This window comes from Xenopus laevis, chromosome 3L (assembly GCF_017654675.1).
Source record: "Xenopus laevis strain J_2021 chromosome 3L, Xenopus_laevis_v10.1, whole genome shotgun sequence".
Lineage (NCBI taxonomy): Eukaryota > Metazoa > Chordata > Amphibia > Anura > Pipidae > Xenopus > Xenopus laevis.
In genome coordinates this window covers 107,320,185-107,338,650 of record NC_054375.1, presented here as the reverse complement: position 1 = coordinate 107,338,650, position 18,466 = coordinate 107,320,185, and the positions used below count along the sequence as shown (strand labels likewise).

The 18,466-nt window shown below is 38.8% G+C and overlaps 1 protein-coding gene across 2 annotated transcripts in view; it reads right to left on the bottom strand.

The window, feature by feature from the left end:
• myo5a.L (myosin VA L homeolog) overlaps window positions 1–18,466 on the bottom strand; it is a 101,216-nt gene that overhangs the window by 12,535 nt on the left and 70,215 nt on the right. Inside the window, exons 22-31 of one of the 2 annotated variants that reach the window (XM_041584965.1) lie at window positions 18,046–18,294; window positions 17,441–17,534; window positions 17,092–17,237; window positions 16,868–16,981; window positions 10,904–11,047; window positions 10,611–10,664; window positions 9,673–9,900; window positions 8,912–8,920; window positions 6,914–7,014; window positions 990–1,188 (exon numbers count right to left, since the gene is read on the bottom strand). In XM_041584965.1, the coding sequence (XP_041440899.1) occupies window positions 990–1,188; window positions 6,914–7,014; window positions 8,912–8,920; window positions 9,673–9,900; window positions 10,611–10,664; window positions 10,904–11,047; window positions 16,868–16,981; window positions 17,092–17,237; window positions 17,441–17,534; window positions 18,046–18,294 (1,338 nt within the window). The remainder of the gene's footprint in view (window positions 1–989; window positions 1,189–6,913; window positions 7,015–8,911; window positions 8,921–9,672; window positions 9,901–10,610; window positions 10,665–10,903; window positions 11,048–16,867; window positions 16,982–17,091; window positions 17,238–17,440; window positions 17,535–18,045; window positions 18,295–18,466) is intronic. The other variant, NM_001359713.1, reaches the window with a different exon arrangement.

The window sequence follows — 18,466 nt, the reverse complement described above, 5'->3', positions numbered from 1 at the left end:
GATAAGGTACTTATTGATTGTTATTCCAGAAGGGAAAGATAAATGCAACATATGAATCTTTATATTCAAAGATATGGGAGGAACCCAGACTGTAGAACCAGATGCAAGTCTGCTTTTATTAACTGTAGTGGGGCAAGATAAATTTGACTGTGTGTATATATATATATATATATATATATATATATATATATATATATATATATATATATATATATATATATATATATATAACAAACAAGGGAAAGTTGTGCTCACCACAAAAGTGCAAAAGTGGTGAGCACAACTTTCCCTTGTTTGTTATAGTTACACAGGAGCAGTGACCAGCTCCATGTTGTTGCTCCCACCCCTCCCAGCTATAGTCAGGTGATCCCACTGGTGTCTAATAAAAGGGCAGCCAAGTTTGGGGGTTTACTTTGAAAGCAGCAAGTAAGTTGCAGGTAAAACTTAGTCCCTTTGTAAAATGTATAATGAAGCAATAGAATTCTTAATGAATCAGATAAAATTGAGCATAGGACTGGCCAGATATGGGATGACTTTGACGTAGTTGGCCATCTTAAATATATTGCAATATATGGACAAACAATCCCTGTTTTGTTTAAAGGGTAAGGCATTTTTCAGTAGCAGTATGCACAAAATGTCTCTGTCTTAAATATATTGATAATGGGTTGAGTGCAGAGGACTCTTGTATTTGTCTATATATATATATATATATATATATATATATATATATATATATATATATATATATATATATATATATATATATATATATATTTCTGTGAAAAAGGTTTAGCAAAAATCAGCACTATCATTATGCTTCATAGAAATTCGTGTACGCGTTACCAATTTTGCCTCTTCTCCACCAACTGGACAGGTGGTCCCTGCAAGCTGTGTGTTCTATTTTGGGTTAAATCAATGTACTGGACATAAATGATTTTATGAAGCAAACACATGAATGGCTGTCAGATGATGGTTACTAGTCTACATACCAAGTTCTCATTGGTAAGCCTGGTGATTTCATGCTGCAAGCTGGCTTCAATTCTTGCTTCAGGTGGCAACTGGAGGTTCTGAGCTAAAAGCTGCTGCTGTCGGTTGTTCTCCTCCTTTAGAGCCTGGATTTCACCTCTTAGAGCTTCCACTTCATTTTCAAAGGCCTTTTTCTGTGATTGCAGCTGGGACTCCAAAACCCTGCAAAGCAGCAGCAAGGAAGCAGGCACCGGTCACTCACACTGAAAGCATGCCCAGCAATGCAAGCCAGTAGCAAAGCCCAGTCCAATACCCACCGACCACACAAGGCAGGCTTTCCCCTTTAGTTGTCTAAAGCCATTGTTAACGCTCCAGTATGTAGTGCTTATTTAATGGGCTATTAGTAATTTACTTACAAAAATATATTTTTAGTTAGAAAGTACTATGAACAATTGCAATCCAAATTATTTACCCAGGACCCACAGGAGTCTGTAACTCAGCAGCTGCAAACTAAACAAATTAGTCACATATACTTCTACAATCTCTGCCTCTTGTTTCCATCTACATAACACAAAAAAACACAAACTTGTATTGTAGATTAGTGAACACAACAGAAATTCTAACAAGGGCAAAGTAAGAAAACTTGTCAGGCAGGCTGATGGAAATAGTGGCATGCAGATGGACAGACGGAATGGAAACTTTCTGGGTAGAGTATTGGTGCCATACAGTAGCTATTTATTAGTAAGCAGCAGCACTCGCGTCATTTACGGGTGTGTTGAATAGTTTAGACCTCTGGTCTAATTACAGGCGTTGTTGATTTGTTGAAGTGAAAAGTATTCAGTCTCTGCAGGGAATACAAATACTATGTGCTTGCAGAATTTAACAGGCTAGAAAAAAACAAAAGCCTATGATTATGGGATTTGTTCCGAAACGTGTTTTTTTCCTATCCGCAGCAAGCTGCAATACATTTTTATCCAGAGTGCCTTTTTTTGATGCACAAAAAAAAGCATCAAATACAGAATAGCACCATGCAAGTAAATGCTAACATTTCTACTGTTTTTGCGTTAAGATTTTTTCCCCAAACTTCTTGGAAGAAGGCTCGTAGTTGAGAAATGTCCTTCAAGGATAAGTAAAACTGGCCATAGATGTAAAGATAAAGTAGCGTGAATGTCCAAACATTTTTCGTACCATGGTGATTGGTCATTTAGCCAATCAAAAAGGTTAGACGATATCAATGGTTGACTGTCACTACTGACATAACTTTCATATGATTGCTGTCATTGCCGGAATATCATCTGATTTGTTCTATTACTACTTTAGTAAATCTCGATAGGTACATTGTGTGTTTATTTCTTATTTCTTTTCACCTTATACCCCAGTTGTTAGCCCTGTAATGTTTGAATTTTCTCCAGTGTTAAATTCAGCAAACATAGTAATTGCACATTTGAAATTTTAAACAATATCCTGTTATAGACTGTGTTGAGTAGAAACAACTATCCTAATACGTTATTATTCTTTCAATAAAGACTGACATTTAAATTAACCTTTCATGCAATGTAATTTAATGTATCAGGCAAATGCAGGACACAAACTCGTTTTTCTGGAAAACATGCTCTGCTTATGAGCATGGTTTATTTTCCAATGATTTCCTTTACATTAAAAAAATCCTTATTTTGATAAAAAAGGAAATTGCAGGTAATTAGCATAGGGTTGTTCCATTCCTATGCTATCTCCACCATTTAAACAGATGTGTAAAAAAATGGTAGCACCCTCCCTAGACCGCTGTACTATTTTAAGACCCTGCTCATCCGTGTCCCATTCAAGGTCTTGAAAGCAACCCAGGCTAAAATAGTGAAATTCATATGGGCAACCAAATTACATAGAATCTCTAAGAAAATACTTACTTTCCCCACTTTTGTGGGGGGGATTGTGTGCCCCTGATATACTAAAGTATTAAGCGGTGGCATGGTCGGACAGGATACATTGCGGAAAATGGGTAACTTTAAAAAATGATACTGTCTCCACTTATACTATAACCTTGCTATTATGGGACCCAAAAAAACTCACGAACATAAAGGATAATCCACTGAACACAATAAAACTCTGTCTTTATGGAACTATGCTAAGGTTCAGTTGAATACAGTCCAAGAGCCATTTGACTGAGTCCTGTATGGGGCAGGACATACTTTACTCCAGGGCTCACCAACGTGTATCCACAGCCATGGCAAAAGGCAAACCTAACAGCTAAGGGATTTCTATAACCCACTAACTCGCAAATTGTGCGCATTTCAGGATCTTCAAACCAAGTACGGTTTAAGTAACTTATTGCAATACCAATATCTACAAATCAAACACTTTGCTCTTGAAACTATGGAGCCTCAGATACATACAGAGCACACACCTTTGGATATGATTATGGCAACCAGAGTGAACAGGAAAGGCCTTATATCTGACATTTATGGAATACTTTTACTCGGAAACTTTTTTCGTTAAACATGGTTATATGCAAGCATGGGAGCAAATTCTAGGAGAAGATATACCGCTTACCAAATGGTCATCTATATGGGAGAATCTTAAAAAGGCCTCAAGTGTGTGTCACTCACAAGGAAATAAATTATAAAATTATTATGCAATGGTATATGACACCCACTAAGCTTCACTCAATATAACCGCTGGGTAGTGGTGCCAAGTGCTGCAGACAATGTGGAGAATCGGGCACTCTATATTACATTTTTTGGAATTGTCCTCTCCTAGAAAACTATTGGAAAGAAGTTCTCTCTCTACTGGAACCCTTATTGGATCTTAATCTACAGTTAAACCCACAAACCTTCCTGTTAGGTTTGCCATTTCCTCAAATTAAAAAGCATTTACAGAAATTAGCCAATCTCATATTGACTGTATCTAAACGAGTTATAGCTTGCAACTGGAAAAAGGTACAACCCCCTGCGGGCACAGAATTAAATGTTTCATAATGTGTAAAGCTTGTTCACATACTGAGTAATATGTTTAGCACAAGTTATGGTGTGAAATGATGGCCTTCCCTAATATGTATGTGAAAATGGAAACTTTAATAAAGATGGTGGTCTGGCCTATTGTGGTTCCCAGACTATGATGCCGTTAACCCTTAAGAAAGCATAGAGCTGGAAGCATAGGGAGGCAGTTGAGGGTCATTTGACTATGGTATAATATCTATATATATCCTGGGTTCTCTATTGTTGTGGACAATAAACAATACTTACAGCAGCACATTCTGTTGTAAGAAACTACATAACTATATATAAAAAGAAAAATGTAAATCTATATTAGCAGGAATAGAATGATATATTCTCAACAAAATGCACCCAATACGTGTTGTGTTTTACAGATAGTATGGTAGCAACTCATGGACCTAAAAAAACATATACTTTCTTTTAATAAAATGAAAATGAAGTGCATTGAAAGGCAACAAAATCATGCAAAATTAAACCAGTTCAATAACTCCACAAATCATGCTATGAAAATAGTTAGATACATTAATTTGGTACAGAAGTACTAAAATCTCTGCTGGGCGTATAGCAAAGACACATATTATTTTTGCGGTTAGCGTAGAATCCAAATACCAATAAAAGTTATAAATTGTTTTCAGTTACAGTAAATGAGAGCTGTCATGGTTATGGCACATTTAGTACAATTCTCACCTTTGTATTTTCCAGTAAGAATTGTACCTGTGTCCCATGATCAACATTCCTATCGACTTCATGCACAGTTTTATTTTTTATATATTTATGGTGAGATTTTAGTCATTCTGCAACAAACAACAAATTATATACCAAGGCAGAGAACTCATTTTGTTCATTTGAACGCCTTTGTTTCCATGTAAATCTGAATTTCTCTAAACAAGCTGCTGCAGACTGCCAGAAAAAGGGCCCATTAGTATATCACCAAAGCTTGCGGCATTGTTAGTATTGTACAAAATGCAGATGCAAAAATCCCCATTTTGACAAGTCTGGTAACCTGTTGGCCTGTTTTAACCCATCATAAACCAGCCACAGCTCTCCGTCCTCATTCAGGTCTTGGAAGTCTGGAGGCAGGTTTCTTTCAAAAGTTTCAAAAGTTACAAAGGGAAAAGAAAAAGCAAAACAAAAATGGGATTTTGGAAGATGGCAAAAAATAAAGAAAGATGATCACAACTGACCTATGAGCAACAGGTCATAATCAAAATATATATGTAGTATATAAATACACACATATACACCCACAATCATATGCTTTATCATTTAGATGAAAGTTGACTACATGAATAAGTGGTATGATATGGGATGTCATAAATAATATCAGAATTTAAACCTATTTCACAGGACATTGTGAGTATTTTGCCTGATCAGAAACAATCTCTATATTATATTCCATACTGTAACATGTTTATTGTGTCACTTCAATTCCTAAAAAGAATAGAAATTAAAATATGTTGTTCCTGAAAAACATTTGTGTTAATGCCTTTAAAGGGATACAGACATCCCAAAATTATATTTGTTAAAATCCCCTTCTACTTCTTATGCATTTCTTCTCATAGGAATTTATTACTATTACTACATATGGCTTTTATATACATTTTTATTTTTACAGATCAGTGGTTTGTTTGACATTACGGGGCACATTCACTAAGGGTCGAATGTCGAGGGTTAATAAACCCTCATATTCGACCCTCGAGGTAAAATCCTACGAATTTCAATATCGAATTCATAGGATTTACCGAAAATCCTACGATCGAACGATGAAATCCTTCGAATCGAACGATTCAAAGGATTTTAATCGATCAAAGGATTTTCCTACGATCAAAAAAAACCTTAGAAAAGTAATGGGGAAGGTCGCCATAGGCTAACATTGTACCTCGGTAAGTATGTAGTCGAAGTTTTTCTTAAAGAGACAGTACTTCGACTATCGAATGGTCGAATAGTCGAACGATTTTTAGTTTGAATCGTAGTACCCAAAAAAAAAAACCTTCAAAGTTTTTTTACTTCAAATCCTTCACTCGAGCTTAGTAAATGTGCCCCTATATATTTAAATAAATACCTTGAGAAAGGTCCTAGCAAGGACCGAAACGTTGGACATTTGATGCAACAGAAATAAATGAGAATATTTTATTCATGGGAGTGCTGGTTCTCTTGAATATTACATTTATATATATATATATATATATATATATATACATATATATATATATATACATACATATATATATATATACATATATATATACATATATATATACATATATATATACATATATATATACATATATATACACATATATATATACAATAGTCCAGAGAAAGCACTCACGGCCATGACCATCAGCTGTGTATCAAAATATATTTATTCGTGCATTGATGCACCATGCACGAATAAATATATTTTGATACACAGCTGATGGTCATGGCCGTGAGTGCTTTCTCTGGACTATTGTTGATTAATTTTGGTTAGCACCCGGCGAACAACTGGAAGATTGGTGAGTGCCGGTTCTGGTAGTTAGAAGTTTGGATTTTATACATTTAAATGGTCTATATGTTTGCATGCAATGTAAATACCTTGGCAAACCAGGGCTGGATCCTTATATTTCTTATGAACAGATGCTATGTGTCATCACTGACAATGCCCCTACCAGAAACCAAATTGGCTTTGCTGGTTAATATATTGTTCAGTAGTGGTCTACGAACGAATACCTGAAGGTGTAAGAATTCAGTAATAGTTGTACGCCCTTCCAACGCTACTACACTGTGTACTGCACCACGGTTCTCTCTCTTTCATTCAGTATAACAATAAAAACAGCAATAACATTTTGTACAGACCAAGATGTGGATAGGATTCCTCTGAATAAATTAAAAATTATTTTAAAAAAAATATACCAACTATATCTTTTTTTATGTCTATTACTGTATTGTTTGTGTTAACCAGGGGTTTGACGTACCTATTTGTCTCCTTCATGCCAGTATATGCCTGAGCAATTTCCCTTTTATCCTTCATCTTCTGTACATCCTCAGAGAGGACCATGGAATCAGTCATTGTGTCCTGCAAGAAAGAGAACATAAAACTTCTGTTTGCTCTTTGCTTAAACCATGTAGTATGAACTGTCAAACATGTTCTCCTAATACAAAAGCTGTAACACTCATTAAACCAACCAGGCCAAAGTGCAGTCTCCTGTCTGATGTGAGGCTCAGGACATTGTTCATGAATGTAAATCACTGAGCCCATTATTTTATATTTTGTGCTACTAGGAACTATTCATTTAAAGCCACAATGAGGGGTTAGAGTGGCATATAGTAATCATTGTGTAGTAAAAAAAAAAAGTTTCCCTTACACTGAATTTTATTACACTTATCAGTTTGCAAGAGTTGGGTTGGTATGTTACTGGCTCATCAATTGTTTAGAGACATTTTTTAATAGATTTAGTCAAAATCTTCATCCACCTTTAATGGTGCATTGAAGCTAACTGTAGAAGTACAAGAGCACAAGGGGAATCCGTTTCAAGGTGAACAGTGTGAGGGGGAAGAAGCCAGACATGTCCTTACTGACTGCTGAACACAGACAGCACTCTATTCAATGGGTAACTGAGGTTCACTGCACACAGAAACACCTTGCAGAGAACAGTGGCAATTCTGCAATAGCAAAAAACGGTATTTAGGTGCAATAAATAGGCACTTTGAAAATGTTCATTTTGCACACTGCACAGGAGGTCACCCCTAATAAGTTTTGTAAATAAGAAGTGCCCTTAAAAGCTATACCAGGGATCCCCAACCTTTTTTCTAACCTGTGAGCAACATTTAGATATAAAATGTTCCTGGGTGGTGCAAAATAAGTGCAGTGATCGGCCATTTAATAACTCATATGTGGACAGGGGGCAAAGAGGAGGATCTTTTTGGCAGCAAACCTAGTTTTTATGAACTGAAACTTGTCTCCAAGCCAGGAATTCAAAATAAGCACCTGCCACTGAAGCAACATCCAAGGGGTAAGCAACATGCTGCCCATGAGCCACTGGTTGGGGATTACTGAGCTATAGTATCAGAGGTGGAAGGTATCCAAGCCAGTGGACCTCAACTGTTCCTAGAACTCAAGAGCTAAAAACAAATCCCTGTGATGGGAGGGGGGGGGGGAACATTCCAGTCCCTGTTCTCTCACCCAATGTACAATTGGCTATAGTCTACACTGTAAAGCTGGCCATAGACGCAAAGATCCGATCGTACGAATCAACGTACGATCTGACTTTCCCATCTCCCGACCCTCCACTAACCATTCAGATCAAAGTCTTTACCATTCCGATCAAATAAGAACAGATCACCCAATGTTCTGCCCCTGACAGCAATCGTACGATACAGTCTCCCACTGAAAATCGTACGATTGGAAATACACAGAGATATTATCGGCAGGCGACAGAAATTTTCTAACCTGTCCGATCGACCAAACGACCGATCCCCGACGGACGAAAAATGTCGGGACTCTCCACACATGGTCCGAAAATCGTACGAATCCACGATTCGTACGATCGGATCTTTACGTCTATGGCCAGCTTTATCCTCACAAGTCATCATCATTTATGCTAAATCAAAGACAAAGTTGAGGCACAGAATTCCCCTGCCCTTGATTATGTTACATCTTTTACAAGGGGCCAGCAAACTGCAATTAATTATATAACAGCGTGCAAAGTCAAAGGAATAGCTCCGTCATTTCAGCAGACATGATCTATAGAAGATTAGAAGGAGGACAGGGTGTGCTGACAAGAATGGTCTGCATGAGTACTTTTTGGTGTTAAGGGCATAAAAAGTCAGCATGTGGGTATGCAATTGGTATTAAATTATGTGCATGCAATTCAGATAGTGTTTCTCAAGGTTGTGCTGATGCAGGGTTGAATTGCCATGGGAAGATAAAACAAATCTATTGCTTGTCATGCAGTGAAAATACAAATGCTTACCTTGTCATCCTACATAATCAATGGGAAAGCCAATGAATAAAGAAAAACAGTTGTCAGAGCAAGCACTGTACACCAACAATCAAATATACAGCTAAAAACATAGTTCAGGTCTGAAAAATACATATGTGTGTTTTTTTCTACTTTGCGAGGTTTCACGTATGTTGTTACATAAGGGCAGGGAGCCTGTTTATTGAGTAAATAAAATACCTACCAAACAGTAAGGCAGAGTTTGCCACAGTACACCAAATAAGATTTTTACAGCTCTTCTAATTTGTATGGTATTTTTATGGATTTATACTTTCTCCATTGATAAATATGCTCCTAAAAATCCCATAGAAATGAATTGAAAGCTGAAAAATTTCTGTCTGTGCCAAGAGCTATTTCACCCTTTGAAAAATATGCTGCAAAATGAGTGACTGCCAATTGGTGTTTTATTGTTGTGGCAAAAAAAAAACAACCTAAAATGCCTGAACTAGAGATCTGTGAAGAAGGAATTTTAATTATTGGCTAAAATGATATAATCTGAAGGAAACACATTAGTCAGTTTTCCCATGTGTTACTACACTCATTTGTTCATCAGTGAGCAAGAAGTGAGATAAAAACACAACCAAATGGTGTGTGCAACCATAATTAAACTGTGTAACAGCAATAAGGTTTTGCTGAATATTTCCTGTACATCAGTGGCTATAAAATAGCAGTTCTTATGATTATGCCTTGATAAAAGAAAGCACAATACCTAAATGTTATGCACAATGCCTCACCTTGTGTGGAATGGCTTCCATTTGGCTCACTAGCTGGGACCTCAGTATAAGGACTTCTTCCTTACGCACGTCAAGTTCCTCACTTACAGATGTCATCTGCTCTAAGAGAATGTGATAGACATTTCCACCAGGCCCTTTTGCATCTGGGGAAGCTTTCTCAGTGATTGCCTTGCGCAGCTCATTCAACTCATTCTTCAGCTTTTTGTTCTCAGATTCCAGTTCTTGACGCTTAAGCGAGAGAGAGGGTATTTATGAATCAAAACTGAAAGGAAACAACTACAAACAAGCAACAGGTTTCTACTATTATAATAAAGTTATAGTACATCTCCCATTGACTTCATTTTAAACAAATCATTCCCATTTTTAAAAATGATTTCCTATTTCTCTGTAATAATAAATCTACCTTGTAATTGATCCAAACTAAAATATAATGAATCCTTACTGGTGGCAAAAATTTTATTGGTTTTAATTAATGTTTAATACATTTAGATTTAAGGAAAGGAGATCCAAATTATAGAAAGACAAAACCCTAGGTCCCAAGCATTCTGGATAACATCTATTGGCTACTTTCGTCCAATAGTTATGTGAGCAGATGTTAAATAAATTGTGAACACTTGTTAATTTGCAACGTGGAGGGACACTGATTGGACTAAAAGAAAAAATATGTTGTTGTTTAGTGGTATTCTTTATCAAACTGCTATGTTGTCTCCCAATGCTTTCAGGATTTTAACCCTGGCTCTCTGAAAGTTAGGGTCGTCTTCTGAGGTTTGGCAATTACAGTACACATTGTTATATCAAAAATTTAGGGGAGGAAGAGTGAAAAGACTAGAAGAGCACATGCACTCATTTTGGCACACACGCAGACTAGTAACCAGTGTCATGTACCACAAGAATTTCTGTATTCTATAGTGTAAGAGGCCTTCATTTATTTCTGTTACCTTGAGTGATTCATACTCCAGTTCTGTACCTCTGGTTGGGGTCTTTGCCTCCTCCTAATTAAAGGCAAAAAATATGAAAGTTTGGGGGCACAACAATAAAAAAAAAAACTCAGGAATGACAACAATACAAGCGGCACTCCCAGCTGTATTTACAGTGGCCAACTGCAGTGACCCTACAACAGAAGTAGAGTTAACAGAATATGACCAGTAATACATTTAAAAAGTGTAATATCAATATTATATTATCCTCATGCCAGGTAAGAAATCTTTATAACTTTACACACTTATCATACCAATATTTTAGCTCGGATTATCTGTTCCTCCTTCTTATCCAAATCATCTTGCATCAGTTGCTTTTCCTGCTCAAGCTCCTTGACCCGTTTCTGAAGCTTAAGGAACAGAGACATGTCCAGTGGTGTTTTTCTGTCAGCAGGCTCCTGTAACACATTGTATTTGCTTGAGAAAATATACAGGAAGCTTGCACTGCAGTATATAAACTATAGGTACAATCAGATATAGTAGGTAGATTTTATATGGTCTGTTTATTAGAAAACAATATTCAACTAGATGGTGTCGTTTCTGAAGAAACCACAAGATGTTGGCTTTGAAACGCAAGAGGTGTTGGGGCCAGTCGCCCCTGGTGCATAGAGAGTACACAAAGTTGGTAGAATCTGGTTTAAAACTGTGAAAATTGAAGCAGATCAAATTGTACCATTAAAATCAATCCAAAAAACCTGATTGGCTGTTTTTGGCTCCACCCACTTTTAAAATTTGAACCCCAGTCCCCCTGTAACCAACTGTGCCAAGTTTGATGTCCCTGCCATTAACTGTGAAAGAATGGCAGCAACTTATATCTTGACATTGATTAGCAATAGGTAACATTTGATTGGCTGTTTTAAGCTCCACCCAGTTTTCCGAATTTTAACCCCAGTCACCCAGTCATGGTCTGTACCAAGTTTGGGGCCTCTGGCTTTAAAACTGTGAGAATGGCAGTATTTGAAACTTTTACATTGAATTCAATAGGTAAAATCTGATTGGCTGTTATTGGCTCCGGCCACTTTTCCTAAATTTTGACCACAGTCACCCAGTGAGTAATTGTGCTGAGTTTGGGACACTTGGCATGGACGCCATAATAATAGCAGCAATTTGGCGTTTTTCATTAAGGTCAATGGCTGAAGTCCGATTGGCTGTTGTTGCCCCGCCCCCTTTTTTCCTAATTCTGAACCAGAGTCACCAAGTGACTAACACTTTAAGGTTTCGGAATCATGACATTTAACCTGTAAAAATGGCAGCAGTTTTATGTTTTTCTCTTGAAAATCAATGAATGACATTTGATTGGTTGTTGGTGGCTCCACCCACTTTTCCTAACTTTGAAGTGCAAACACCCAGTGAGCACATTTGTGATATTCGAGGTCCATGACATCAATAACGTGCAAATGGCAGCAATTTTAATTTTTCCCATTGAAATCATCAAAGAAATCTGATTGGTTGTTTTTGGCTCCACCGACTTTTCCAGATTTTGATCCCGGTCCTCCAGGGACCAACTGTGCCAATTTTGAGGACCCTCCCATGAACAATCTAAGAGCGGCGACAGTTTTAACTTTTCCCATTGAAACAAATGGCTAATATTTGATTGGCTGTGGTAGACTCCGCCCACTTTTCAAAATTTTAACCCCAGTGACCCATGGTGCCAAGTTTTGGGTCTCTGGCTTTAACACTGTGGGAATGACAGTGTTTGACATTTTCTCATTGAAGTCAATAGGGAAAATCTGACTGGCTGTTTGTTGCTCCGCCCACTTTTTGGAGTCCCCAAAATGTGACAGAACTTTTCAGGTTGACCCCATGACTAAGTGACCCAAGTTTGGTGAGTGTAACTTTAATGCTGTACGAGTGGCAAAAGTTTCAAATTTCCCAATGAAAGTCTATGGGAAAAAATGGGGTCTTTGGGGGGCCGCCACAGAGCTACGGAGGGTGGGATTGCTTAACAGAGCACAAGCAACCTATTCGGGTATGAGCCGAACAAGTGTGCAAAGTTTCATAATTGTACTCCTAAAACTCTGGGAGGAGTAGCGTTTAGAAAAGTGCTAAAATTTCATTGGCTGTTGGTAGCTCCGCCCACTTTGGGGTGCCCCCCCAAAATACATATTTTTATTCGGGGTGGCACCAACAATATGCGGTCCGAGTTTGGGGAGTGTCGCTTCAAAACTGTACGAGCGGCAGCGATTTGAAAATTTTCCCTGTCAAAGTCAATACGAAAAACGGCGTCTTCGGTGGTCCGCCGCACGGGCGCAGTGGGTGGGATCGCTTACTAAAGCACAAGCAACGTACTTTGCTATAAGGCGAATAGGGGTGGAAAGTTTGGCGCTTGTACCCCTAAAACTGTAGGAGGAGTAGCGTTTAGAAAACCGGGGGGCGCTAATAATAATAATAAGAAGAACTAGAGGGTGTCGTTTCTGAAGAAACCACGGGATGTTGGCTATGAAACGCTATAGGTGTCTTGCCCAGTCGCCCCCGGTGCCTAGAGAGTACACAAAGTCGGTAGAATCCGGATTAAAACGGTGAAATTTAAAGCCAATCCAATTTTACCATTGAAATCCATTCAAACAAACTGGCTATTTTGGCTACGCCCACTTTTAAAAATTTGCATCCCAGTCACCCCTTCACCAAATGGACCAAGTTTGAGCACTCTTACATTAACAGTGTAAGATTGACAGGAATTTAAATATTCCCATTGAATAGCGTTTGGTAAAATGTGATTGGCTGTCTTAAGCTCCGCCCAGTTTTCTGAATTTTAACCCCAGTTACCTAGTCATGGTCAGTGACAAGTTTGGGGCCTCCGGTTTTAAAACTGTGAGAACGGCGGTAATACAAAATTTTACATTAAAGTCAAGAGGTGAAAACTGATTGGCTGTTTTTGGCTCCACCCACTTTTCCTAAATTTTGACCGCAGTCACCCAGTGAGTAATTGAGTCAAGTTTGGTACACCTAGCATTTAAACTGTGATAATAGCAGCAGTTTATCATTTTCTTTAAGGTCAATGGCTGAAATCTGATTGGTTGTTGTTGCCCCGCCCCTTTTTTTCCTAATTATGAACCACAGTCACTCAGTGACTAACATTTCAAAGTTTGTGAATGCTGTGATTTAATGTGTAAAAATGGCAGCATTTTTATTTTTTTCTAGTGAAAATCAATGAATGAAATTCGATTGGTTGTTGGTGGCTCCACCCACTTTTTCTAAACTTGAAGTGGAAACCCCCAGCGGCCACATTTGTGATATTCAAGGTCCCTGACATCAATACTGAGAGAATGGCAGCCTTCTTAATTGTTCCCATTAAAATCAATCAAAGAAATCTGATTGGCTGTCTTAAGCTCCGCCCAGTTTTCTGAATTTTAACCCCAGTTACCTAGTCATAGTCAGTGCTAAGTTTGGGACCTCTGGTTTTAAAACTGTGAGAACGGCAGTAATCAAAAATTTTACATTGAAGTCAATAGGTGAAAACTGATTGGCCGTTTTTGGCTCCACCCACTTTTCCTAAATTTTGACCGCAGTCACCCAGTGAGTAATTGAGCCAAGTTTGGTACACCTAGCATTTAAACCGTGATAATAGCAGCAGTTTATCATTTTTAATTAAGGTCAATGGCTGAAATCTGATTGGCTGTTGTTGCCCCGCCCCTTTTTTTCCTAATTGTGAACCACAGTCACTCAGTGACTAACATTCCAAAGTTTGGGAATGCTGTCATTTATTGTGTAAAAATGGCAGCATTTTTATTTTTTTCTATTGAAAATCAATGAATGAAATTCGAAGTGGAACTTGAAGTGGAAACCCCCAGCGACCACATTTGTGATATTCAAGGTCCCTGACATCAATACTGAGAGAATGGCAGCCTTCTTAATTGTTCTCATTAAAATCAATCAAAGAAATCTGATTGGTTGGTTTTAGCTCCACCCACTTTTCTTAATTTTAATCCCAGTCCCCCAGTGACCAACTGTGCCAAGTTTGAGGACCCTGCCATTAACCGTCTAAGAGCGGCAGCAGTTTAACATTTTCCTATTTATTTGAATGGCTGAAATTTGATTGGCTGTTGTAGACTCCGCCCACTTTAGGTAAATTTTAGCCGAGTCACCCAGTGACCCACGGTGCCAAGTTTGGGAGAGCTCTAGCTTTAATACTGTGAGAATTACAGCTGTTTACATTTTCTCATTGAAGTCAATAGGGAAAATCTGATTGGTTGTTTGCGGCTCCGCCCACTTTTTTGGGTCCCCAAAATAGGACAGAATTTTTCAGTTTCACCCCATGACTAAATGAGCCAAGTTTGGTGAGTGTAACTTCAAAGCTGTACAAGTGGCAAAAGTTTCAAGTTTTCCAATGAAAGTCTATGGGGAAAAAAGGGGTCGTCGGGGGGTCGCCACAGGGGCACGGAGGTTGGGATCGCTTAACAAAGCACAAGCAACCTATTCGAGTATGAGTCGAACAAGTGTGCAAAGTTTCATAATTGTACTCCTAAAACTCTGGGAGGAGTAGCGTTTAGAAAATTGCTCAATTTTCATTGGGCGTTGGTAGCTCCGCCCACTTTGGGGTGCCCCCCCAAAATATTTATTTTTATTCGGGGTGACATCAACTATATGTGGTCCGAGTTTGGGGACTGTATCTTCAAAACTGTACAAGTGGCAGCGATTTGAAATTTTTCCCTGTCAATCTCAATGGGAAAAAAGGGGTCGTCGGGGGGTCGCCACAGGGGCGGGGTGGGTCCCCAAAATAGGACAGAATTTTTCAGCTTCACCCCATGACTAAATGACCCAAGTTTGGTGAGTGTAACTTCAAAGCTGTACAAGTGGCAAAAGTTTCAAGTTTTCCAATGAAAGTCTATGGGGAAAAAAGGGGTCGTCGGGGGGTCGCCACAGGGGCACGGAGGTTGGGATCGCTTAACAAAGCACAAGCAACCTATTCGAGTATGAGTCGAACAAGTGTGCAAAGTTTCATAATTGTACTCCTAAAACTCTGGGAGGAGTAGCGTTTAGAAAATTGCTCAATTTTCATTGGGCGTTGGTAGCTCCGCCCACTTTGGGGTGCCCCCCTAAAATACTTATTTTTATTCGGGGTGACATCAACTATATGTGGTCCGAGTTTGGGGACTGTATCTTCAAAACTGTACAAGTGGCAGCGATTTGAAATTTTTCCCTGTCAATCTCAATGGGAAAAAAGGGGTCGTCGGGGGGTCGCCACAGGGGCGGGGTGGGTCCCCAAAATAGGACAGAATTTTTCAGCTTCACCCCATGACTAAATGACCCAAGTTTGGTGAGTGTAACTTCAAAGCTGTACAAGTGGCAAAAGTTTCAAGTTTTCCAATGAAAGTCTATGGGGAAAAATGGGGTCGTCGGGGGGTCGCCACAGGGGCACGGAGGGTGGGATCGCTTAACAAAGCACAAGCAACCTATTCGGGTATGAGCCGAACAAGTGTGCAAAGTATCATAATTGTACTCCTAAACCTCTGGGAGGAGTAGCGTATAGAAAATTGCTAAATTTTCATTGGGCGTTGGTAGCTCCGCCCACTTTGGGGTGCCCCCCCAAAATACTTATTTTTATTCGGGGTGACATCAACAATATGTGGTCCGAGTTTGGGGACTGTATCTTCAAAACTGTACGAGTGGCGGCGATTTGAAATTTTTCCCTGTCAAAGTCAATGGGAAAAAAGGGGTCGTCGGGGGGTCGCCACAGGGGCGGGGTGGGTGGGATCGCTTATTAAAGCACAAGCAACGTACTTTGCTATAAGAGGAATAAGTGTGGAAAGTTTGGCGCTTGCACCCCTAAAACTGTAGGAGGAGTAGCGTTTAGAAAATGGGGTTCGCCAATAATAATAAGAAGAAGAAGAACGAGCTGAACTCGAAGAACAGTATGTTGGCTATTTCATAGCCAACATAATAAGAACGAGCTGAACTAGTAGATCAAGATGTTGGCTTTTTCAAAGCCAACATAATAAGAAGAATAAGAACGAGCTGAACTAGTAGAACAGTATGTTGGCTTCTTCAAAGCCAACATAATTACAGGGAATATCGTGCTAAAATGTATACAATTCATGCGAACTGCACATTTACATCTTTTTGCAAAGGAACAACATATATTTTGGCTATTGCTAATATAGCTCTGCCAAGTAGGTCAAACACCATAAGCCACACCAAACAGCTCCACAATCACCACCTTTTTGTTTGCACATAAAGCTGTAATTTGCAGCAGAAACACGATTTGGCCATAGTCTCACCTCATTTCGGTATGGGAAGTCTTCCGACTCCGTGATTTCCGAGCTAAAAGTGTATTCAGATTCATTGCTGCTATGAGTAGAGTCGGTGCGCTTGTGTCCTGGCTTTGGAGGACTCTATAACAAGAAACCCATGACAAGATTAAATGGTTTGATCTCAGCAAGTGGTTTTACCACTGCAGGTCCATTACACAGAGCAAAATAATACCAGCAACAAATAAACGCACCATGGTATTCATTTCATCTTTAAGGTCATCATATCGCTCCTCCAGACGGCTGTACTCATTGAGGAGATTCTGGTACCTTAGTCGTTCATCATTCAGCTCAAGCTCCAACTGCTTTGTTTCTTCTATAATTTTCTTTTCCATATCCTCTATAATAAGGCAAACGGAATGCTTTTATCAGCTGCCTCCAACCTTCTAGCCAACGCTTTTCAATTCACCACAGTAGACAACATTTTGTTCATATTAACATTTCAACTCTATCCCAATAAATACATTTTTATTGATATTATTATATGCAAAGTAAGTGGAAAGAGATTGCACTTAATCTAGAGGATTTTCTCAGACACCATACCTGTCATTTTTCTTGCCTGCTCCTGGATTAAAAGATTCAGTTTTTCTTTCTCAGTCTTCAGCAAAGCATTCTGTTCTCTCAGCTCGGCAACAAGCTACAGGGCAATAGCAAATGTCAGGCTGGTTACGATAATAATGGAGCTCAGAAATTAAAAATGTGGCCTTTAGATTCTGTTGCCACTGCTCAATGGGCATTGTTGGATTTGCTGAAAGCAGTAGACTTTGAAAGGATTGCTAGGGAACAAATAATTGATACTCCCACAGGTAGAGTGTGTTCTGGCCCAACTTAATAAGGTCCCCATCATGAGAAAGCAAGACCTGGCCTAATCACTATTTGGAAAGTATTTTCAATTCTCTTCCTTTGAAAATGTATTGCAGTAGGAGCCAAATTTATTTGACATGCATCTTACCCTGAAAGGTCATTTTACCTACAAATAGCCATTATGAACTGAAGGGAACTGTACTGTTGCATGTCATTATTATGTAATTATTATATACCTATAAGTGGACTGCAGTGGCACCGTTCTTTAAGGTGCAAGTTAATTTGTATTTCATGCAGTGAGCAGAAGATCATAATTACATTAGGTCAGACATATCAGTTCCTACCCGGTCAGTCTCTGTCTGATATTTCTCTGCCCGTTCCTTAATGTTGTTCTTTTCAGTCTGTGTTTGCAGCAGCTCTTTCCTAAGCCTGGCAAGCTCGTCCTGCAAGCTGACCATTCTGTTTGCTGCATTTTTGGCCTCCTCCTCGAAATGGCGCAGTCTGTCAACATCATTTCTTAGCTTATCTTTGTCTGCATTGTATGTGACCTCCAAGTGTGTTAGCCTCTCCAGCAAGGATTTGTTGTCTTTATTCTGTCAATAGTTAGTTCAGAAATGAGCCATATTTCACATTCACGTTTCACATATTTGTCATAGAAATTGATAAAATCAAATCACTGAAGTGTTAGAAATGTGGACACTATTGTGTATAGATCATTCATGATCCTGTATGGGATAGTTCTGCCACTAGTACTATACTCACATG